The sequence below is a fragment of the Chlorella variabilis genome (assembly GCF_000147415.1).
Source record: "Chlorella variabilis unplaced genomic scaffold CHLNCscaffold_35, whole genome shotgun sequence".
Classification (NCBI taxonomy): domain Eukaryota; kingdom Viridiplantae; phylum Chlorophyta; class Trebouxiophyceae; order Chlorellales; family Chlorellaceae; genus Chlorella; species Chlorella variabilis.
Genome location: NW_005435053.1, coordinates 217,462 through 237,469, shown reverse-complemented (window position 1 = coordinate 237,469; position 20,008 = coordinate 217,462). Strand labels below are relative to the sequence as shown.

At 65.1% G+C, this 20,008-nt stretch overlaps 4 protein-coding genes across 4 annotated transcripts; 3 read left to right on the top strand and 1 right to left on the bottom strand.

Moving 5' to 3' along the window:
* Positions 1 to 1,076: 1,076 nt before the first annotated feature.
* On the top strand, positions 1,077 to 2,665 carry CHLNCDRAFT_37582 (hypothetical protein; the record flags this gene model as incomplete). The annotated part of the gene is made up of 7 exons (XM_005843085.1): positions 1,077 to 1,156; positions 1,291 to 1,364; positions 1,462 to 1,692; positions 1,769 to 1,874; positions 1,976 to 2,062; positions 2,142 to 2,203; positions 2,364 to 2,665. Coding segments are annotated over exons 1-7 (891 nt in total), but the record flags the coding sequence as incomplete, so codon positions are not given.
* A 4,102-nt stretch (positions 2,666 to 6,767) lies between these two features.
* CHLNCDRAFT_12295 (hypothetical protein) lies at positions 6,768 to 8,760 on the top strand (the record flags this gene model as incomplete). The annotated part of the gene is made up of 2 exons (XM_005843084.1): positions 6,768 to 6,834; positions 8,636 to 8,760. Coding segments are annotated over 2 exons (192 nt in total), but the record flags the coding sequence as incomplete, so codon positions are not given.
* A 2,002-nt stretch (positions 8,761 to 10,762) lies between these two features.
* Positions 10,763 to 14,972, top strand: CHLNCDRAFT_141550 (hypothetical protein; the record flags this gene model as incomplete). The annotated part of the gene is made up of 15 exons (XM_005843083.1): positions 10,763 to 10,791; positions 10,976 to 11,102; positions 11,267 to 11,434; positions 11,654 to 11,733; positions 11,939 to 12,092; positions 12,244 to 12,314; positions 12,423 to 12,492; positions 12,668 to 12,764; positions 12,946 to 13,051; positions 13,215 to 13,308; positions 13,546 to 13,692; positions 13,983 to 14,108; positions 14,302 to 14,371; positions 14,548 to 14,634; positions 14,860 to 14,972. 15 exons carry the CDS (start codon positions 10,763 to 10,765, stop codon positions 14,970 to 14,972), a joined length of 1,539 nt encoding a protein of 512 aa, XP_005843145.1.
* A 1,905-nt stretch (positions 14,973 to 16,877) lies between these two features.
* On the bottom strand, positions 16,878 to 19,800 carry CHLNCDRAFT_141548 (hypothetical protein; the record flags this gene model as incomplete). The annotated part of the gene is made up of 11 exons (XM_005843051.1): positions 16,878 to 16,988; positions 17,146 to 17,268; positions 17,419 to 17,472; positions 17,586 to 17,651; positions 17,804 to 17,881; positions 17,968 to 18,042; positions 18,344 to 18,448; positions 18,641 to 18,703; positions 18,984 to 19,166; positions 19,313 to 19,479; positions 19,707 to 19,800. 11 exons carry the CDS (start codon positions 19,798 to 19,800, stop codon positions 16,878 to 16,880), a joined length of 1,119 nt encoding a protein of 372 aa, XP_005843113.1.
* Between the last annotated feature and the right edge of the window lie 208 nt (positions 19,801 to 20,008).

The window sequence follows — 20,008 nt, the reverse complement described above, 5'->3', positions numbered from 1 at the left end:
CAAGCTATCCAACCATTCAATTTAACTTATTGCAAGCATATGGCACTGCCGTGCGGACAAGCAATCGAGAGGCGAGAAGCGAGGCATGCCAGCGGGCAAAGGCAGCCCGGCTTACCATCCGTGTCGAATGCAGTGCCCGTTGCCAGCTTGATCATGACATCTGCCTGTAACTGAGAGATAACACCTTCTGCCTTCCACAGGTCTATTGCCAAAGCCAGAAACTTGCTGAAATCAATGCCTGCTTTGCCCAGCTCGCCCTTCAGCCGCGACCGCTCGGAGCGGCTGCCGGCGGCGGCGCACCGCTCAGTGAAGAAGTCCTTGAACTCCTCCCAGAACACGATGGAATGGCAAAAGAACTTGATCTCGTGGGAGTAGCCTGACTGAACGGCGATGGCGACGCGCGCCTGTGGATGTGCTTCACAAAACCTTTCCCACGAGTTGAAGCGCGACTTCAGCTGCTTAGCTTGGTTAGCTGCACCGCTCAATAGCGGCGTTGGACCTAGAGCCTTGCTGCCGGACTGGGCACCATGCTCATGTGTGCTCATGGGGGTTGAGTTCGTTGGAAAAGCGTATTACGGTTGCTGGGATGCCAACAGAACAAACGGGAGGGAGAATGATGCATGATTGAGGATGATGTCCCCAATGACCCTCCAGGTGGGGGGCCATCATGCCCATCATGGGGCACATCCTTACCGGGAGGCCTACCTCTGCATCACCTGGCCTTGAAGGGCTTGCTACATTAGAGAGCGAAAGTGCACCAAACATCTGTTTTGATTTGTCAAACAACTTGTAAAGTAGTTGACAAAAACCAGCAGGAGACTTGCTCGGGTTGACGCAGTTCGCCCCGGGCAGGCTCATCCCATACCCGTTGCTTGCGGGTTCACCACCTTGGCGTACTCTGCTATGCATCCATAACAAGTAAGGATCTTTACATGCATTTCGGGCTCCACAGCCATCTCCAACACAGGCTGTCTGCCCCACCTGGCGGCGCTGCCCTGCTGGCGTGCGGCGGGTCCATCCCACCTGGAGTGAGGGCGCAGACCTGCTGCTGATCGCCACGGAGCTACCTCTCATACCGGACTCTCTGCGTAGTGTTTGAGGGCGTCCGCCCGTTGTACCCACTGCCCATGGCTGCCGACCTAGGGCCATTCCCAGAGTGAGCGCATGCCTGAGACGCTGTGGAACCTTGCCGATGCGTGCCTGGGGCCGCGCAGCATGCGTCAGCATTACACTTGGGGCGGCGGTGGCGCCGCCATGTCAACCGCACTGTGCATGTTGCTGGCTGTTCAGGGGCGGCAAGAAGCTGCGCAAGGACGCCCGGCTGGAGGATGTGTACAGCCTGGGCAGCATCATCGGCACTGGAGGTGGGCACCAACGTGACTTTCCCATGTGCTCCATCGCCGCGTCAACAGCAGCCTGCAGTACGTTGACACACACACGCCACCTCCCTCTGCTACTCAGGCTTCTCAGAGGTGCAGGTGGCCACGGACCGGGCTATTCGGCATCAGTGCGCCTGCAAGTCAATGCCGCTGCCGCCGGCAGACAGCGAGTCCAAGGCGGAGCGGCAGGCCAGGATGGCGGCGCTGCGTGAAATCAGCTCGATGTTGGGCCTAGAGCATCCCAACGTTGTGGGCCTGCGAGAGTACTTTGTCGAAAGCAACAGGGTGTACCTGATCATGGAGCTGCTGCGAGGTGAGCAGGGCAGGGAGTGCGGCGCAGCAGCAGGCCTTGTCTGCATGTGCTCATGCGCTTGCTGCTGCCGCTGCAGGCGGCGAGCTGCTGGACGCGGTGAACACGCACGGGCCGTTTAGCGAGGAGGATGCGCGCACCATATTCCTGCAGCTCATGCGTGGCGTCCAATACCTGCACTCTGTGTGAGCACGAGGCCCGCATTTGGCTCGCCAGAGCTTGCTTGGGCAGCGCTTTCGCGACGCGTGCATGATGGCTCCTTCCCTTCTGGTACTCGCTTATGCAGGGGGGTGGTGCACCGCGACCTGAAGCTGGACAATCTGCTGCTGGCAAAGAAGGGTGACATCAGTTGTTTGAAGATTGCAGACTTTGGGTGAGACACCTGCCTGCTCCTGAAGGCTGTGCCACACGTGCATACACAGCGGCTAATTGACACCTCTCTTTGTGTGCAGGGTTGCCATGAAAGGCTCCCCCGCAGTGCTCAACAGCATGAGGACCGTGTGTGGCTCGCCGCGTGAGTGCCCTCTTGCTTCGCCCAGTGCATCTGGCAGATGGAGGAGGCGGATCTTCCCCCCATGCCTGCCTTCATGCTTCGCTGTCTGCGACCACATGAGCATGAGCACCCCAACTATGAGCCCAGCCTTCGAACTCCCACGCCTTCTCCTGACCTGCAGAGTATATTGCGCCAGAGGTGATCTGCGCCGGCAAGAAGCGCGACGCTGCCAGCACAGATGCAGATCTGGATGGGTACGGCCCAGCCTGCGACCTGTGGAGCTGCGGCGTCATCCTGTTCATGCTGCTGGGCGGCTACCCGCCCTTCTGGCACGAGAGCAAACCGCAGCTACTGGAAGCTGTTGAGCGCGGCGAGTTTGAATTTGCCGACCCTGTGTGGCAGGAGGTCAGCTGGCAGGCCAAGGACCTGGTCTCCAAGCTGCTGGTGGTGGACCCAGACAAGCGGCTGACCCCTGCGCAGGCAAGGCTTGTTTCTGCTGTCGAGCAGATTAGATTGGGGAATGGCATGGATGCCAGCTGTTCGGCGGGTTCGCAGGCAGGAGGGGTCGGGTTCAGACTGGGCCGTCAGAGCCAATCGCCACTGCTGCTGAGGAAGCGTGCTGAGGAAGTGCTGGTGGTGTGGGCGCTGCTGCAGGTGCTTGAACACCCCTGGCTGGCGAGTGGTGGTGCACAGGAGCGGCCAATTGAGGAGCGGCCGCTGCTGCAACGCACAGAGCGCAGGAACATACATAGAGGTGTTCGCAAGCAGGAGGGTGAGTCTAGCTGCATCCATGCTGGCCTGCTTACTGTCTCATTATGCAGGTGCCTGGTTCAAGGCAGCGATAGTGGCCGAGAGGCAGGTGCAAGGTTTCAGCAGGAAATGCCCTCAAGTGCACTCAAGGGTGGCCTCCCCCTGCTTCTCTCCTTCCTTTCAGATTTCAACCTGGAGCGCACAGCGTACTTGCTTTTGCTGTTGCTACTGTGTGTGGTACTCCTTTTCATTGCGTTTGGTTAAAAATTCTGCTCGCGCTCTTGGTCCTTTTCGGCCAGTTCACCTGACGCTGTGTACACCGTGTACACACGTGCCACACTACTACTCTGAGAACTGTTTATGATTACTTTTGTGTGATGCCTGGATACGGATGATTGCATTGCACTTGACTAAGTTTAAAGGAACGGGGTGGTGCGAGTTTTGAGCAGGAGGTTGTTTTGTGGTGTGGCCCCGGGGCACTGGCGCGCCGCCATGCTGCCGAGCGCGGCGCGCCTGCTCCCCGTGCGTTGCTCGAGGCCTGCACAACGAAAGCATCCCCTCGCGCCCTCTGCTGTTTCTCACGATGGAGCGCCTGGAAGGATGTATTCAGCGTCTTGAAATCAGCCTGCCTCCCGACCAACCCATGCCATCCCTCGCGGAGCTGGCCCAGACATCGTGCAATGTAAGGCTGGAGTGGGAGGCGGGAGCCAGCCCGCGCAGCGCTGTGGCAAGGGTGCCGCCGCCATCGCCGCTGATCGTCGCCTCCCCACACCCCGCGGCCGGGCCAATCTGCCCGTCAGTTGCTTTCTGCATTCGTGGCGCTGCACAAATGCACGAGGTGTTCCTTCTGCCTGAGTGTGTGCGTTTGTGGCCCTGCTACCCCACCCTTTTGCCCCCCTTTTTCTGCCACGGCCGCCTTTACGTGCAGGACTGGTCGGCGCTGCCGCACTCGCTGCTGGGAGAAGTGTTCCGCCGCCTGCTGGAGCAGCATGTCACCCTGGAGGAGATTCTGCGGGCATGGCAGGTGTGACTGACAAGCAGATGCCAGCCAACCGCTCGGCCGGTGCCGCCTGCCTAGCTCCACCCGCAGAATTCCAGCTGCCGCCAGGCGCCTCGTCTCTCCCTCGACCTGTGCTCGCTGCCCGCCCACGGCTGCTGCACTGCAGGGGCTGGCGTTGGTGTGCAAGGGGTGGCTGATGGCGCTGCAGGAGGCCACGCCGCTGTGCCTGGAGCTCACCAAGCCGGCGCACCTGTCGTCGCCGGCCCGCCGCTGGCTGAGCAGCGTGCCGATGGAGGTGAGGCGGGGTCGGAGCGCGAGGTGTCGGGGGATTGTGGGGCCGTGGAGCGGTGGGCTTGTAGGGGAGGGCTGGGTTGAACGCCCGGCTGGGCATCTGACGCGGGCACAGCATGCTGCCAGAGCAGCCGGCCGTCAAGCCTGCACCCGACTGGCTTGGCACCGCCCCTGGCTGTCGTGGCGAGCAGGTGGTGATGCTGTCCCGCACGATGCTGCCTCCGCCGGGCGCCGACTGCCAGCTGCTGGCGCGGGAGGAGTTCCAGGCGCACTCCTCGTCGGTGCTGCGCTCCCTCATGCACGTTGGCCTTGACACCCTGCCGCTCCTCCACAACTTCTCTCGCCTCAAGCAGGTGCGGCAGCACTGGCCTCAGCACATCTGCCGCCTGGCGGTTATCAGGCGGGGTGGAGCGGGCTGCTAGATTTCCCTGCCCCCCACCGCCCACCCCACACCCGCCCACCCCACACACCCAACCATCATGATGTGCAGGTGGCGCTGTTTTGTCGCGACGACGCGGACCCGGCGCGGCCCATCGACGCCGCTATTTTCCAGCAGCTGCCCAAGCTCAACTGCTTGACCATAGCTGGTGCGTCTGCCCGCCCGCTCAGCCTGCCTGCCGACCTGCTGCCCGCCAGTAGCCGGGGCTCCGACGCTGCCTGCACTCCGTTTGCTGCAGCCCGGTTGCTGCCACTCCAGCAGCAGTTGCACCCTGCCTGCCCTGCTCGCTGCCGCTGCTCGCCGTCACATCCATCGGTCATGGTGGTGGGATGAACATTAATGCTGGCAAGTGACATGCATCTGCATCTGCTATGCTGCCGCTGCCGCAGGCTACTGGGGCATGCTGGACACTTCAGAGCTGCCCACCCGCCTGAAGCACCTGGCTCTCAGGTACAGACAGCACCGAGGCAATGGCTGCTGGCCCGCCGTGCGACTGCGCTGTGCCATTTTCCCTCCGTTTGCCCGCTTCGCCACCTCCCCAGCCTCCCCCGGTGTGCATGTGCCTGTGGCCTGCAACGTCCGCCCGTGCAGCAACTACAATGAGGGGCACTCATTGGATATTGTGCTTCCGGAGGGCATGAAGCAGCTGGAGCTGCTGTCGGCGCGTGCAGACAGCGTGGTAAGCAGGACGCGGGGAAGGCGAGGGCGGCCCATGCTTCGGCGCTGCCCTCAAGCGCGGGTGGCAGCAGCGGAACCGGCAAGCCGCATCTCGTTGCTTGCCCCGTGCTGTTCCGTTGAATGGCGGGCGGTGTCATGGTGTCGTCATTCCTCCTCCCCCTCCCTTCCACAGTTTCTCGACTGGGTGGATGTGTGCGCGCGGTGCGAGGAGGTGCAGGTGGCGGCAAGCCTGGCGGTGCTGCGTGTGGGGCGGGAGCCGGTGGCGTGCCTGGTGCGGGAGGTTGGCTACAGCAGCCTCCAGGTGAGCGCAGCGTGCAGCTGTGCCAAAGCACGTGGTTGGCAAGCATGGTCGAATGTGTGCCACGGCAGCAGGAATGGGTGGCAACCTGGCGGGCCTCCTTCTCCACCCTGTGCTGTTGTCGGCCTGATAGTGGGGGCCGCTGCGGATCCGACCCCAGATGCCGCACCAGCTGCCGGTCCCGCTGTGACGCCCACCACCTGCCTGTACCACGTGTACCGCTTGTACTGCAGGACCATCTGTACAAGCGCGTGTCGTCAGCGATGGCCGAGGGGGAGCACTTCCAGGAGGTGAGATTGTGACCGTGCTGCGAGAGGGAGGGAGGCTGGCCTTCGGGGGAAGGGATGGGCGAGGGTGGCCGGCGCGCCGTGCTTGCACCTGCGCATTGTTCGCACCACTGCCACCATGCCCAATCCTTCCTGTTCACCAGGCTTCCACACCGCCCCCCCACCTGCCCTCTTCAACATTGTTCCAGGCCATGCTGGCGTTTTTCGACCTCGCACTCTACAGCGGGCCAGCAGGGGAGGCGCAGCAGCGGGGTCCCATCGTGCCAATTGAGCCCGATGACTTCCTGCAGACGCTGCGGTGAGGGAGGGCAAGCGAGCCGCAGCTGCTGCAGCGTGCAGCAGGAGGGTGGGGCGTGTAGCAGGAGGGTGGGGCGTGCAGAGCCACCCGCCCTGCGCGCCCGCCGAGAGGGTGCATTCCCTGTCCTCCACCCGCCTTTGCGACCCCCGACACACTGGCTGGACCCAACACCTGGTGCCAAATGCCTGCAGGGACGAGCTGCTCCCGCTGGGTGTCGATGTCAATCCGGCGCTCGAGATACATCCTGAGTTTGTGAGGGATGTGCCCTCTCCGGTGAGCCTTCCTCTGGTCTGAACATGTCAACAGGGAGAGCTTCATCTGGTTTGAAATGGCCAAGGGAGTGGAAAGGGTCGAGGGAGGGGGCGGCTAAGGGTGAGGACTGGTTGAGATGTTTTTGGAGATCAAGCCCCCATCGTTGCGAGCCTGCCTTCCTGCGCCTCTCCTGCAGGATGCCTGTTTTGTGCTGGAGCTTGTGAGGCAGGAGGCGGGCAAGCCCAAGAGCATGCACTTCACGTGAGGCTGGCCTGCCGGCTGCGCCTGCACCTGTGCTGCCCGTGCCTGTTGGCCGGGCTGTTCTGTATGCTGCAGTAGACTGTGCTGCATTGCTGGATGTTACAGCGACCGTACTGCTGCACTGTGCATGGGCCTGTGCAGGACGCCGGTAACGGATTCGGAGATCCGGCTGCTCACCTCGCAGCCCGTGTGGCGCATCAGCTGGTGCGATGACGAGCGGGCTGCGCAGGTGTGTGGGTGCACGAGTGCGTTTGTGAAGTTGCGTGGTGGTGGTGGTGGGGAGGGGGGGCACATGGGGCCGCGGGAGCCCTGGCACGACGGTCGGGCTGCTGCTTTATTCAACGTGCCTGTCTGCTCAACTCCCTCATCTTCACACCTCCCCCGCTGATGGTCCTGTCTCTCCTGACCCTCCCACCTTGTCTACAGGTGCTCGCCGACCCACACCTCCTCACTCACTCCGCCGGCACCCTCACAGACCTGCTGTCCATCCCGCTGGTGCCGGGTGCGTGCTGAACGTGGAATGTCAATCAAAGACAAGGGTTGTGCCTGTCCCTGGCCCTCTTGACTGATCCGTTTGCTGTCCTGCATCCACCTCTCTGCCTTCAGAGCTGGACCTGCGTCCCTTCACCAAGCTGGTGAGCGTGCTGGGCACTGTCAAGACGGATGACGTGGCGGCCGTGCTGCGGCGCATGCCGCGCCAGCTCGAGTCGCTGTGCCTGACGGCGGAGGACAGCCAGCACCCCCGGGACTTTGATGCAGGTGCGCCGCGCCCGCTGCTTTGCATGCGCGCCCCCAGCCCACGCCAGCAGACATCTAGCCAGCCAGCCGGCCCAGCCAGCCGGCCACCCTATCCACCCACCACTGCACGCGCTCGGATGCCCGCATGCCCACCCAAACCTTACCGTCCGCGGCGCTACCAAGCTGACACATTCCTGCTGCCCACTGGTACAGAGCTGGTGCAGCACCTGCGCCACCTTAAGGAGCTCTCTCTGTACTCACACCGGCGGCACAACCTGGCGACACTGAGCCGCAGGGTCAACATGATTCGCATCCTGGTGGGCGGGCTGCGTGTCTAGTCATTGACACCACGTGCTGCGTGCCTGGGGGTGCAAGCAGCGGGGCATGCTGCTTGGGGAGGGGTATGCTGCTTGGGGAGCCTCATCCCCCGCCCGCCTTTGCTCGCCCGCCGCCCGCCCTGCTGCGTACTGCGCAGAACCCTTTGGTGGCTGAGGGCGAGGTGATTGGCAGGGGTGCCAACTACCTTTGGCCAGACCTCAGCGGCAGTGCCAGCAGCAGCAGCAGTAGCAGCAGCAGCAGCGAAGATGGCAGCGGCAGCAACGGCGGCAGCGAAAGCGGCGATAGTTTCTCATCTGCGGCAAGTGAAGTGGATGCAGACTCGGACTCGGACAGAGGGGCGGCGGTGGGAGTGCCTGAAGAGCCGGAGCAAGCAGCGGAGCCTGTGGCATCGGCCCCGCCTGAAGGTGGCAAGCCTGCTGCTGCCCCCAATGCGCCGGAAACCATTACCGCACCAGCGCCAGCAGGGCCGGCGGCTGTTGGAGAAATGGATGACGATGGCAGCAGCACCGTCAGCAGCGACTATTTGGAGGCGGAGCATGGCCACGGCCACAAGCATGGTGCCGCCGGCGCCGACGAGGAGCCGCACAGGTGCGCCTCTCTTGCTGCCGGGTGGGGTCCAGCACTCCTCGCCAGCTGGACCTCCATGTCCACCTGCTGCTGCCTCTGCTCTGTGGGGGTTCTGTGGCGCCGTCGCAGGCTGGCCCCCTCATTCGCCGCCGCTTCGCCCCTGCACCCCCTGCGCCGCTGACTGCAGCAAGCAGGCCTGCGCGGATCCCTACTGCCCGATACATTCTGGGAAGAGCTTCCTGCAGGTCAGTAGAGTCTGGGCGCCCTCTTGTGCCCCATCAGGCGCCACCCCACCTGCCAGATGGAATGAGCAATGCTGCCGACCTGCTCTCTCCCCTGCCTGTTCCCCACCATCTGTCTGTCAGCCTGCCGCGGCCCTCCTCATGCTTGGGCTGCTGCTGCTGTGCCCCTCTGCTATGCAGATTTCGCTGACTGACAATCGCGAGCATAGCTCTATCGACCTTTCAGCTCTGTTGGCAGCTGGCTTCCAGATGCTCACCATCACCCTGTCGGCAGAGCAGCCCAACGTGCGTCATCGCCGTCTGTGGCTGCGCTGGTATCTTGATCTTGTGTGCTGCTCCGGTCGGCGCATCAATGCGTGCTAAGGCCCGGCTCCCTGCCAGTTCACGGTGCCTCCGCCTCCTGCCGGGCCACCTCCTGCAGGCGCGCTGCACGCTGCTGCATGAGGGCAGCTGGCGCTCGATCCTGGCGGCGCTGGAAACCTCTGGTGGGCGCTATGCGCGTGCCTGGGGAGCGCACATGCGGCGCTCGCTGGGCATGCACTGCTGCCTGCTTGGCGCAAGGGGCTGCCTACCCAGCCCAGGATGCTCCCCGTGCTGCTCCGCCCTTCCGACCGCATCCCCTGCCCTGCAGACATCGAGGTGATGGAGCTCAACTGCCAGGCCGCCAGCATGGTGTTCCGCAGCACCTCGCTGCTGCACCGCCTCACAGAGGTGGGTCTGCCAAAGCTGTCGGCATGGCAGCAGACACACGGCGCCAAGCGCCAGCGGTTGCGTGGTGAACAGCTGCGGGGCGGGCATGCATGCCATGCCCTGTGGGGCTTGCTGTCATGTCCCGTGCTGATGCTTTCCACGCCTTCATCTGCCTGCAGGTATCAGTGGAGTCTGCCATTCGTTACGTTGCCGAAAACTACGGCGAAGTGTGGCAGGTGGGTGCACCTGGCAGCTGGCATGACCAGCTGGCAGGGCGGCTACTGCCTGTCAGGGAGTCGGGACCCAGTAGGAGATTCTGTCAGCCCTGCCTGCCGCCATTGCATGCTTGGAGCCCCGACCCCTGATTCCTTTCGGCCGCAGGTGAAGAGCTGGAATGGCAACACGGCGGCCGACGGCGTGCTGGAGGGCAGCCGGGGGTATGCGCTGATGCGGAGAAGCGTGGTGGAGGCGGCGGCGCAGCTGGCAGCGGAGCTGTGACGGAATCGCCATGAGGACCAAGCTGCGGCGACTGTGGAGTGGTCGCCGCCATCCCTCTGTGCCGCCAGCCATGTCATGCATTCCTGCACCATGGCGGCCATCCAGCCGGCTTGCCAATGCCAGATTGAATGCATACCGCATTTGCTGGCTGGTGCGCAACATGAAGCAGGTGACTTTGTGCTGTCTGCCGATGTTACCATTGCAAAGTGACAAAGAAAACAGCCCAGCAAGGGCATGCATGGCATGGGAGCCTGTGATAGCGACCCATGGGTGTGAGCAGAGCCGCCCGGAGCGGCGGCGGTAGCTGAGCTGGCGTTGCATGGCTTAGCTAGCAGTGTTTCTGAAAGCTGGCGAAATCGCCAAATGCTGGCGAAATCGGGCAAAAAACGGCTCTGGCTGGCGATTGGCCGAAGGCCATCGCCAGCCAGAGCTGGCGAAATGAGGGCAGGCGGCAGGGCATGGTCGCCAGCCCGTCGCCATCCCCCATGACTGGCATCGCCAATATATTGAGGGAAAATGGCCAAATTTCCTCAGGAACTTCATTCCATAGTGTTAAAAAAGCGCCAGCTTTCTGGGGGCTTCGCCCCCAGTCCCCCATAAAGGGAGGCAAGTGCCGACAAAGCAACGGCGGCACCGCATGCGTCCGCTGCGCCGCGCCAGGCGCAAGGGTGGTTCCCCCGCAATTCGCCAACCCCCACTGTGCCATCGCCAGTTGATTGGCGAAATTTGGATGCGACAGCGGTCCTCATCGCCAGCCCATCGCCAACGCTGCCACGAGGGCCAGAAACACTGTTAGCTAGGGAGGCCTCAGGGATTGCGGATGATCCCCACTTGAATAGTCCAAGCGCCTGAAAGCCGGCCCCCAAGGGTTGTCGGCGACGCACGGTTCCTTGTCATAGCCTGGCCTCTGCAGACCGCTGCGCCCCGGGCAGCCATCCGTAGGGCCCCCGCCATGCTGCAGATGCGATCTCTCGCGCTGCGGTCCACCCAAGCGGGCCTCGCTCCTGCAGCCGCCCCCTGCAGCTCCCAACTGCGCTCGAGAGGAGCAGCCCCCAGGTGCGTGGGACCGGCGACAGGCCGACCCCGAGGCCCGATCACGGCGCCACGGGGTGTCGATCGCGCGGTCTCACCTGTTATTCCATTGCCGCCACCCCACCGCCCGCAGGCCACTGCTGGTGTCCAAGGGGCTGGGCATGGTTGCGGCAGGGCTGCAGCAGCGGCGCATGCGCGCCGCGCTAGTCAAGGCAGCCCAGGAGGAGCCAGACAACGGCGAGGAGGTGGCGGCGCCAGAGGTGATTGCTGCCGCCTGCGCACTTGTGTGCATGCATATCGACCGCCTGCTCACCGCGGCTGTCCTCTCCCGCTTACCTGCACCTGCCGTCCATGCTGCCTGCTGCCCGCTGCCCACTGGACCCTGACCCATGCCTTGGCTTGGCCGCCCCGCCCGCCGGTGCAGCCGTCCGCCGCCGCCGCCACGCCGCCGCCGCCAGCCAGCCTCAGCGAGCTGCCGGCCTATCCGCCAGAGTTTGTGCGGCGCCGCCTCATCACCTTTGTGGGCATCGTGCTGGGCTACAGCTGCTTCTACCTGACCCGCAACTCCCTCACCTACACAGCACCCGTCATGGTGAGCCAGCCAGCCAGCCAGCGGGCTGAGCGGGCGGTCCCGCCCTCTGTGACGCATCGCCTCGGAGCCAGCCAGCAGCATGCATGCGCTGGAGGCTGCGCGAGCAGGCAGAGGGCAGTGCAGGGAGCAGCTGACAGGGGAGCAGCTGGCAGGCTTGTGGGGGCCGGTAACGCTCCGATGTGCAACTGTGTGTGTACGGCCTGCTGTTCCCGCTGCCAGGTGGCGGACCCGTCGCTCCCCATCGGCATGACTGAGATTGGCACCATGACCTCCATCTTCCCCATTGCTTACGGCTTCAGGTGAGGGGCTGGGTCGGGCACCAGGGGTGCATGTATGGGTCGCCGCCAGGGCGCGGGGCCTGGTGGAGGATGTGCGGGGCCTGGTCGGGTGTGAGCATGATCCCCTCCGCAGCGCTAAAGAGCCCGTCTTTCTGCCCCTTCCGTTGAATGCCGCTGCCGTTGAATGCCGCCCTCCCCTCCACCCTCCCCTCCACCTGCCGCGCAGCAAGTTTGTGAGCGGCGTGCTGGGCTCCCGCACCTCGCCCACCATGCTGCTGGCGGGCGGCCTCATGGCCACCGCCGCCCTCAACGTCGCCTTTGGCTTCTCCACGTCCCTCGTCTGGTTCTGCACCTGGTGGGCGATGAACGGCATGCTGCAGGTGGGCTGGGCTGGGTTGGGGAGGGTGAGCGGCGGCTGCATAGCGGGAACCGAGGGCCGCGACGCTCGCACTCCCATCCCGCCGCCGTCAGCGCCACCGCGTGCCATGCCCGCTGACGTGTCCCTCCCCACCAACTCCCACCGAGCTGCAGGGCGTGGGCGCGCCCTGCTGCGCCCGCATCCTCACCTCCTGGTTTGCGGCCAAGGAGCGCGGCACGTACTGGTGCGGCGCATGGCCGGGCATTGCTGTGGCGCCCGCGTGCGTGCTGCTGGCTCGCCGGCAAGCCGGTAGGTAGAAATCACCGCCGCGTGCCCGCCCCCGCCGCTGCAGGGGCATGTGGAACATCGCACACAACATGGGCGGCTTCCTGGCACCCATCCTGGCGGGCACGGCAGCAAAGGTGGGTGGGTGGGTGTGCGGGCGCAGATGAGAGAGAGTGTGTGTGTAGGGGGGGGCGTCCAATGTTTGGACGGCGGCGGGGGCTTGTTCCCAGGCCCCCCAGGGTGCGTACAGCCGCTGATGGGTCCACAATCGCGGCTGGCCTGGCCTGGCGGCCCCTGCCTGTCGATCCACAGATGTACGGCTGGCAGTGGGGGATGTTTGCGCCCGGCATCGTGGGCACAGCCATGGGCCTGCTCATCCTGCTGGGCGTGCGGGACTCGCCGGAAGCAAGTGAGCGACGCCGTAGCCCGCTGGCATGCAGCCGGCACCCGGTGCTCTGTGCACACCCGCTGCTGCTGCTTGCATGCCTGCTTCGCTGCCAGCGCTTGTTTTCCCACCTGCGGCTCAGCGGCGGTGCCTCTTATTCTTGCTGTGCCACGTGCCATCCTGCTTGTCCTCCCTGTCTCCGCAGTTGGCTACCCTCCTGTGGAGGCCCGCAAGGAGGCGCCTCCCAACGCCGACGGCAGCCAGGCGCCCAAGGAGAGCCTGGTCAGCCTGCTGGTCAACGACTGCCTCAAGTGAGTTGGGCCTGGGAGCCGGATGCTGCGCTGGGGATGGGCTGCCGGCTGCAGGCGGCCGCACGTGCTGGGCCTGGATCGACGAGCTGTGCAGATGCACCCACGGCGCACCACCCACCCTTCTGCTCGCCCTCCTTGCCCTCTCCACCTCTGCTCCCTGCAGGAACCCGTACGTTGTGGGCCTGGCCCTGACCTACTTCTTCATCTACGTCGTGCGCCAGGGCGTCACCTCCTGGTTCGTCTTCTATCTGCTGCAGGTGGGCTGGTTCACAGTGGCTGGTGGTGGTGGGCGTGGTGGCGAGGTCTGGGTGTGTGCATGTGATCTGTGGCGGTGCGTGTGTGCGTGTGTGTGTGTGGCAAGCGCTGCTATTGCCTTGCAAGGGCTTGCATGTTCCGGCTGGGGCCCCTGGCGTGCCGCACAGGCTCTGCCCCTGCTTTACTTGCTGAGCGCCTGCCGATCCTTGACCCTGCCCTGCCGGCCCACGCTCCCGCAGGTCAAGGGGGTGGCAGACGCGGGCGCTGCCTCGCTGCGCGTGTCCGGCCTGGAGCTGGGAGGCCTGTTTGGGTCGCTGCTGGCGGGCAAGCTGAGCGACATGCTGATCAACAACTCCCAGGGCAGCGGCGGCAACGTGGGCAAGCGCGTACAGGCGCGTGCGGCCGCGCGTGGCGGCCCGGCAGCTGCGGCTGTGTGCACAAATGGGCGTGCGAGCACAAATTTGTTTGGGGAGGCTGCGCGGCGGGTCCTTGTGCCCATGGGGCCTGCCCGTCTGGCCAGCGGCTGGCGTGGCTGGAGCAGAGGCCACGGGCAGTGCAGGGGCAGGCCAGCAGCTGCTCCCACCCTCCCAAAGCTGAAGATTTCACTTTTTCTGACCTGCCTCCCGGCCCTCCCTCCCCGCCTGCCTGCCCGCCCCGCTCCTGCCCGCTCCTGCAGGTGGTCATCGCCTACACGCTGGGCATCGCCGCCATGCTTATGGCCTTTGCCGCGGTGCCCGCCTCCATGGGCGCCATGCAGTGGGCCACCGTCTTCATGATCGGCTTCTTCCTGTACGGGCCCCAGGTGGGTGGATGGGTGTGTGGTGGGGGTGGGAAGCGGTGTGGTCCTGGAGGAAGTGCCGGGGGGGTGGTGCCGGGCTGGTTGGATGAGATCGGCTGTCCTCGCAAACTGCTGGCGTGGTGGTGGAAGCAACGTAGGGTGTCTGGCTTCTTGAGAGCCTGCGGGCTCAGCCCCCCGATGCCCTCCCGCTCCGCAGATGATGATTGGGCTGTGCGGCGCGGAGCTGGTGCGACCGGAGAGTGTGGGCGCCAGCCAGGGCTTCCTGGGTGGGTGGCCCCTGCCGCCCCTGCGCTGCCGCCTGGCGGCACCCCGCACGCGACGTTCCAACCCCCCTCCATTGGCAGCAGCTGTGGGCAATCGCCCGGCTGGGCTGCTTCCTGCTGCGCGCAAAGCTGCCGCCGTGTCTCACCTTGACGCCGCGGCTCCTCTCCCTCCACCGCAGGCTGGGTGGCCTACCTGGGCGCCGCCAACGCCGGCATCCCGCTGTCCATCATCGTCAAGGACTACGGCTGGGGGGCCTACTTCACAGGTGCGGGCGTGTGCTTGTTTGTTTATTTGCTGCTTTTCTGCTTTCCGCATTGCTTCCCTCTTGCAGACGGCACAGGGTGGCGTGGCAGGCGGGGGGGCAGTGTGGTGCCCGTTCAGGGTGCTGTAGCACAGGCCCCCGCCGCCCCCACACCTCAGCGCCATAGCCTGGGCTCGCTCCTCTCGCCCCGACTCCCTGCCCGGCCTCGTGTCCCGGCCCTCCCTGCAGCGCTGCTTGCTGCGTGCGGCGCCGCGGTGCTGCTGCTGGCGCCCATGATTGGTGCCAAGTCTTACATCCAGCTGGAGAATGAGCGCAAGGCTGCGGCCGCCAAGCTGGCGTGATGGCGTGGCGCCTGACGCGACGGCCAGCTTGGCGGGGGCGGCGGGGGGCTGACGCTGGAGAAGCCAATGTCAGTTGTTCTGGCACGGACGAATGTACCCCAGGCTGCGCGCGCGTGGCCGAGGCGGGCGGGTGCCGGCGCCTGCTGGAAGGCAGGTGCAGCGTGCGAGCCAGCTAGGCGGCCAGCGCAGCCACCACGCGTGCAAACATATACCACCAGGCCCACCCCAACACATAACGGCCTCAGATCACAGATAACACACACATTCTCAGGAGGCGCAGAGGAGCAGGGGGCACCCAACAGCTCCTTTAGCATTGGACACCTCTCTGCTGTTAGACACTTCCAGTTCACTTGCATCAACCTGTTTCGGCACTTCCCTTGTTGTTGTTTCATGCTGTTCCCGCTCCTCTTCCTCGGCGCTCTGTGGTACCCGACCCTCTCCCTTGCCACCTGCCAGCCTGCCGCGTGCAAGGCCGTCCGTGCCTGCCAAGGCGGCAGGTGCAGCTGTTTTTGGTACTTGGTTTTGCAAAGAGGGGCCTGGCGGACCACAACAGTATCCACTCTGTACTGTGCATGCGGTGTTAGAAGCCATTCGTACTTTGTCTTGAGACGGCATGGAACCCACGATGCAATTGACTCGGGCACTGTGGAAGGCCGCTTTGCAAGGACGAGGAGCTGATTTACAGACTGAGATGAAGTGTTTTGGGATCCAGGCACTTGCCGGCCGTGTGCACACATTAGGATTGATTTAGGGGCGAAGAGGGGGAGGAGGGGAGAGCGACAGGCATCACACATCTCTTGGGCCTGCCTATCCCCAGTCAGTCAACGGGTCAGAAAATTTGCAGGGCAAGCAACCCTCCAAGGCAGTTGAAGAAAACTACACATCGTGCTGGCCCAGTGGTCGCTAAGATGCAGATTGCAGTTTGGAGATGAGCAAGGGGATGGGTGGAGGCGCCGAGCCGGCGCCGGCGGCAAGCGCTGCGCGGCAGCAGCGCTCGTGGGCTGGCACCAGGAAGGGCGTGGGCCCTGCTGACACCTCACTAACTCGCAGATTGTCACGCACCGCTTCTTCACTCCGGCTGCGGCTCTGCTGCCTCAGCCGTCTCTGGCGCCGGCGCGGCCTCCGCCTCCGGCTTTGCTGCCGCCTCTGGCTCTGCTGCTGCCGCTTGTGGCTCGGGCGCAGCCGCCGGCGCCTCCTCCGCCTTGCCAGGCTCCTCCTCCGCCTTGGCAGGCTCCTCCTCCGCCGCCTCTGGGTGCGCCTCCAGCCATGCCTGCACATATGCCTGCATGCCCACGCACAGGAGCACCCATGGCAGGAACAAGCTCAGGAGAAACCATGCCACGCAGTGCTTTGTGCTGCAATCATCACTGGAGCGCAGCATGCCAACTGCCAGCTGGCAGTGCCTGGCAAGAAACCGGCGGGAAGGGAGCTGGCTGGAAAGTACCTGCGCAATGGCAATGACCTCCTGCTTGCGCGGCTTCAGGCTGAACCCAAACTTGGCCTCTGCAGGAGAACAGCGGCCGAGACGTGAGCACTCATTGGCGGTTGACCCACCCTGACGGCGGTTGACCGGCCTCCGAACGCGCTCGGTACAGCACAACTCAGCGCAGGAGGGCATGTGCAGGCAGCACGGGGACATGCAGAGGCCTTTGCAAGGTGGTCTGAGAAAAGTGCCAGCAGCAGCCCTGCTCACCCAGCTTCTTGAGGATGGGCTTGGCGGTGATCTGAGGCAGGTCTGCGCCCTCCATCTCCCCCAGGATGCCCTCCACCTCAGCCTTCAGCTCCTCGGCAGGAACCTGCAGGCGTCAACAGCAGGCGCGCCAACGAAAAGCAGCAAGCAAAAGGCAAGTGAAGCACAACGGGTCGGGTAGTGCGTGGCCGGGACAACACGCCTGGGGGCGGCAGTCAGGCCGGGGCGGGGCAGCCGGCGCGTGCCTTGCTGGAGGGGTGTGCCTCCTCCTCGGCCTGCTGCTGCGCCTCCTCCTCCATCGCCTCTGCCTCCTCTTCAGCCTCCTTCTGCACCACACAAGTTGCAGAAGCAGCAACACCAGGCGGGCGAGCTGGTGAGAGAGGCTGTGCGCACGGGCCTCCAGGGCACGTTGCAGCAGCGCAGCAGCACGTCCCTCTGCAGCTTGGGGTGCCTGCAGCAAGCTGCTCTGCGCACCCAGCTCACCGCTGCTGCCTTGCCCTGCCGGCCGCCGCTGGCACGCCGGTCCTTCTTGGCAGGCAGCTTCTCCTCCTCCTCCGACTCCCCCCCCTTCTCCTGCTCCTCCTCAGACGCCTCCTCCTCCTCAGCCTGCAGCAGCAGAGGAGCCGACCAACATCAACACCTGACAAATGATGGCCTCCAGGTCGACTCATCACAGCAACATGCCCACACGCATCAGAGCAGCAGGGGCGCCCGTGTCGGGTCAGCAGGGGGCTTCGTCTGGCAGGCGATGCCCACCTCGCTCTCCTCTTCAGGCTCCTCGTCCTCCTCATCCGCTGCCTTCTTGGCCTTCTGCAGCACAGCAACCCGGGCAGGCAGGGGGATTGCACAGTCGGGGAAGGTGACGAAATGCATTGCAACGGCGCCTTGCGCAGCCCGCAAACCATTTCCAAAGCAACAAGCACCTTGGCTGGGCGGCCGGCGCTGCCGCCGCTCTTGCGCTTGCCGGCCTTCTCCTTCTTCGCCTTCTCCTGCACCAGGGCCAGGTAGGGAGGCGGGCGCGGCGGCACACCTGTGAGCCAGCCCCCCGCGCCGTCGACACGCCAACAGCATGATGCAAGCTCCCTGGTTATGGGTGACAACACAGCGAACCGATTGCCCGAATCTCACAGCCCCGCCCCACCTTCTCCTTCTTCGCCTTCTCCTTCTTCGCCGCCGCGCGCTCCCGCTTTGCCTTCTCCTTCTCCTTCTTGCTTGCCTCCTGCAGCACACAATCAGCTGGCGTATCGGGCCCTCGCATGCCGCCACCAGGCGTCACAGGCGTCAACATGCGCCAGCAGCGCACACCTTGGAGGCCAGGTCCACATCCGACAGCGGCTTGGGCTCCTGCAGGAACTCCAGGATGCGATCCACCTTGGCGGCCTGCAGCACAGACCGGGTGGGTGGGTGGGGTGGAGTGGGGGAAGGAAGGCAGGAAGCGGGTGTGGGATACGGACGCACGCTGCACGATCCATGCCCGCTACCGCTTGCTGGGCAGGCCCACTGGCCCACTGAGGCTGAGCCACTCCACGATGCTTGCTCGCATCCCCTCTCGCCCACCCACGCCCGTCCTCAGCTGCCCGCCTCCATCCGTCCACTCCATCCCCTCTCCCCCACACTGCTTGGCGCGCCCACCGCTCGCAGCGCCCACTCCTTTGGAGCGCCCACTCCTCCGAGCGCCCACCTTGTCCCCGCTGCCTCGCTGCAGGTCCAGCAGGTCCATGGCTCGGTGCACCAGCTCCAGCTTCCACTTGCCCAGGCTGGCCCGCCGCGCCTCCAGCTCCTTCTCCTGCAGGCAGAGGCAGAGGCGCACACAAGCGGTGGCATAGCAGGCAGCCAAAGGTTCGCTGCGAGGAGGCCAGCGGGCACCTGTGCATGCCCAGGCTCGGCCAGCTGGCGTGGCGGCGGGCCCCGCACACGCCACGCCGCATGTGCAGGCAGGCGCCCTGCATTGCGCTGCACGGCCCTGGGAGCAGCCCACCTTTTGGTCCTCAGCAAAGGCGAAGCCGGAGAAGTCCAGCACGGCCTTCTTGCGCTGCGTGGCCTGCAGCCAGCGTGGCCGGCGCGACGGGGGCGGGGACGGCGGATGGGCGGCGGCGGCGTGCGAGGCAACACAAGCCGCGCTGCCCGCAGCGGCGCCGCCCTTGGCCATGGACGCTTTGTGCGGGACTGCGACGAACCCCAGCGGTGCGGCGACCCCCACCACTGCTGCCCAGCCGGTTCCTGCCTGCCCCTCGCTGCGTGCCGCCTCCACCTGCCCCCCATTCCCCGATCCCATCCCCCGCCGCCGCCACCCACCACGCGCTCTACGCGCCAGCACTCACCGCGCCCTTGCGCCTGAACAGCACATTGTGCAGGCCCTCGATCAGCTCATCCCTGCCAGTCAGCTTGCCCATCTTGTAGGCGATGTTGGGGATGTCGCGCAGCTTGGTACCGCTGCCCTGCCCCACCGCCAGCACCTCCTCCACCTCCTTCTTGGCAGCTTCCACCGGGGCAAAGAACTCCACCTGCGGGTGATCCAGGGAGAGCAGAGGGTGGGCGACTGCCCCGGTTGCACCGACTGCCCGGGTTTGCTGGCGGAGCGCAGGCACCTTGCTATGGGTTGCAGGGAGAGGAGGTGCGGCGTGTGGCAGTGGCGAGGGGTCCAACCAACCTGCTTGCGCTCGCGGCGGACGCGGCCGCCGGTGCCGGTGCTCGCCGAGGCGGGGGTGGGCTTGGGCTTGGTGGCTGGCGTCTTGGCAGGCTTCTTCTTCTCGGTGGTGGGGCTGGTGGCGGCCTCTTCAGCAGGAGCCTCCTCGGCGGCAGCGGGGACCTCCTCAGCTGCAGGCAGGATGGGCGCAGGGAGTGATGGAGGGCGGCTGGTGTACCCGCTGGCAGCGGTATTGGCTTGCTGCCAGCGCAGGCGGCAGCCTCCGCCACCGCTGTCAGGGCGCTCAGGGAGCTGCGGGAGGGTGTTTGATGTGCTGGACAGTTCCCAGGCTGCCCCGGGAGCCCCAAGGTGGCTCAGGGCTGCCGACTCCGGCACGGCAAAACATGCAGATGATCACCTGCAGGCTCAGGCGCTGCCTCTGCCGCCCCCGCGGTCTCCACCTCCATCGCCACCTCCTGCGCGGGAGCCGGTTCCACAGCCGGCTCCACCATGGCGGTTCGGAACGTTGGCGGCTGCTGGGGAGTGCCTGGGCGGCCAGGGGTTGCGATCGAAGGTTGGCACGCTTGATCGAAATCGAGGGTCCAGGGGTTGGGGCGGCGATCGTGCGGGTTTTTTGAAGGCAAGGATGCCACGTGGCTTCCCTCAGCCCTCAGCCCCCTCAGGTGAGTTGCTTGTCCTGGACGGCTTGTAAATGTCAAG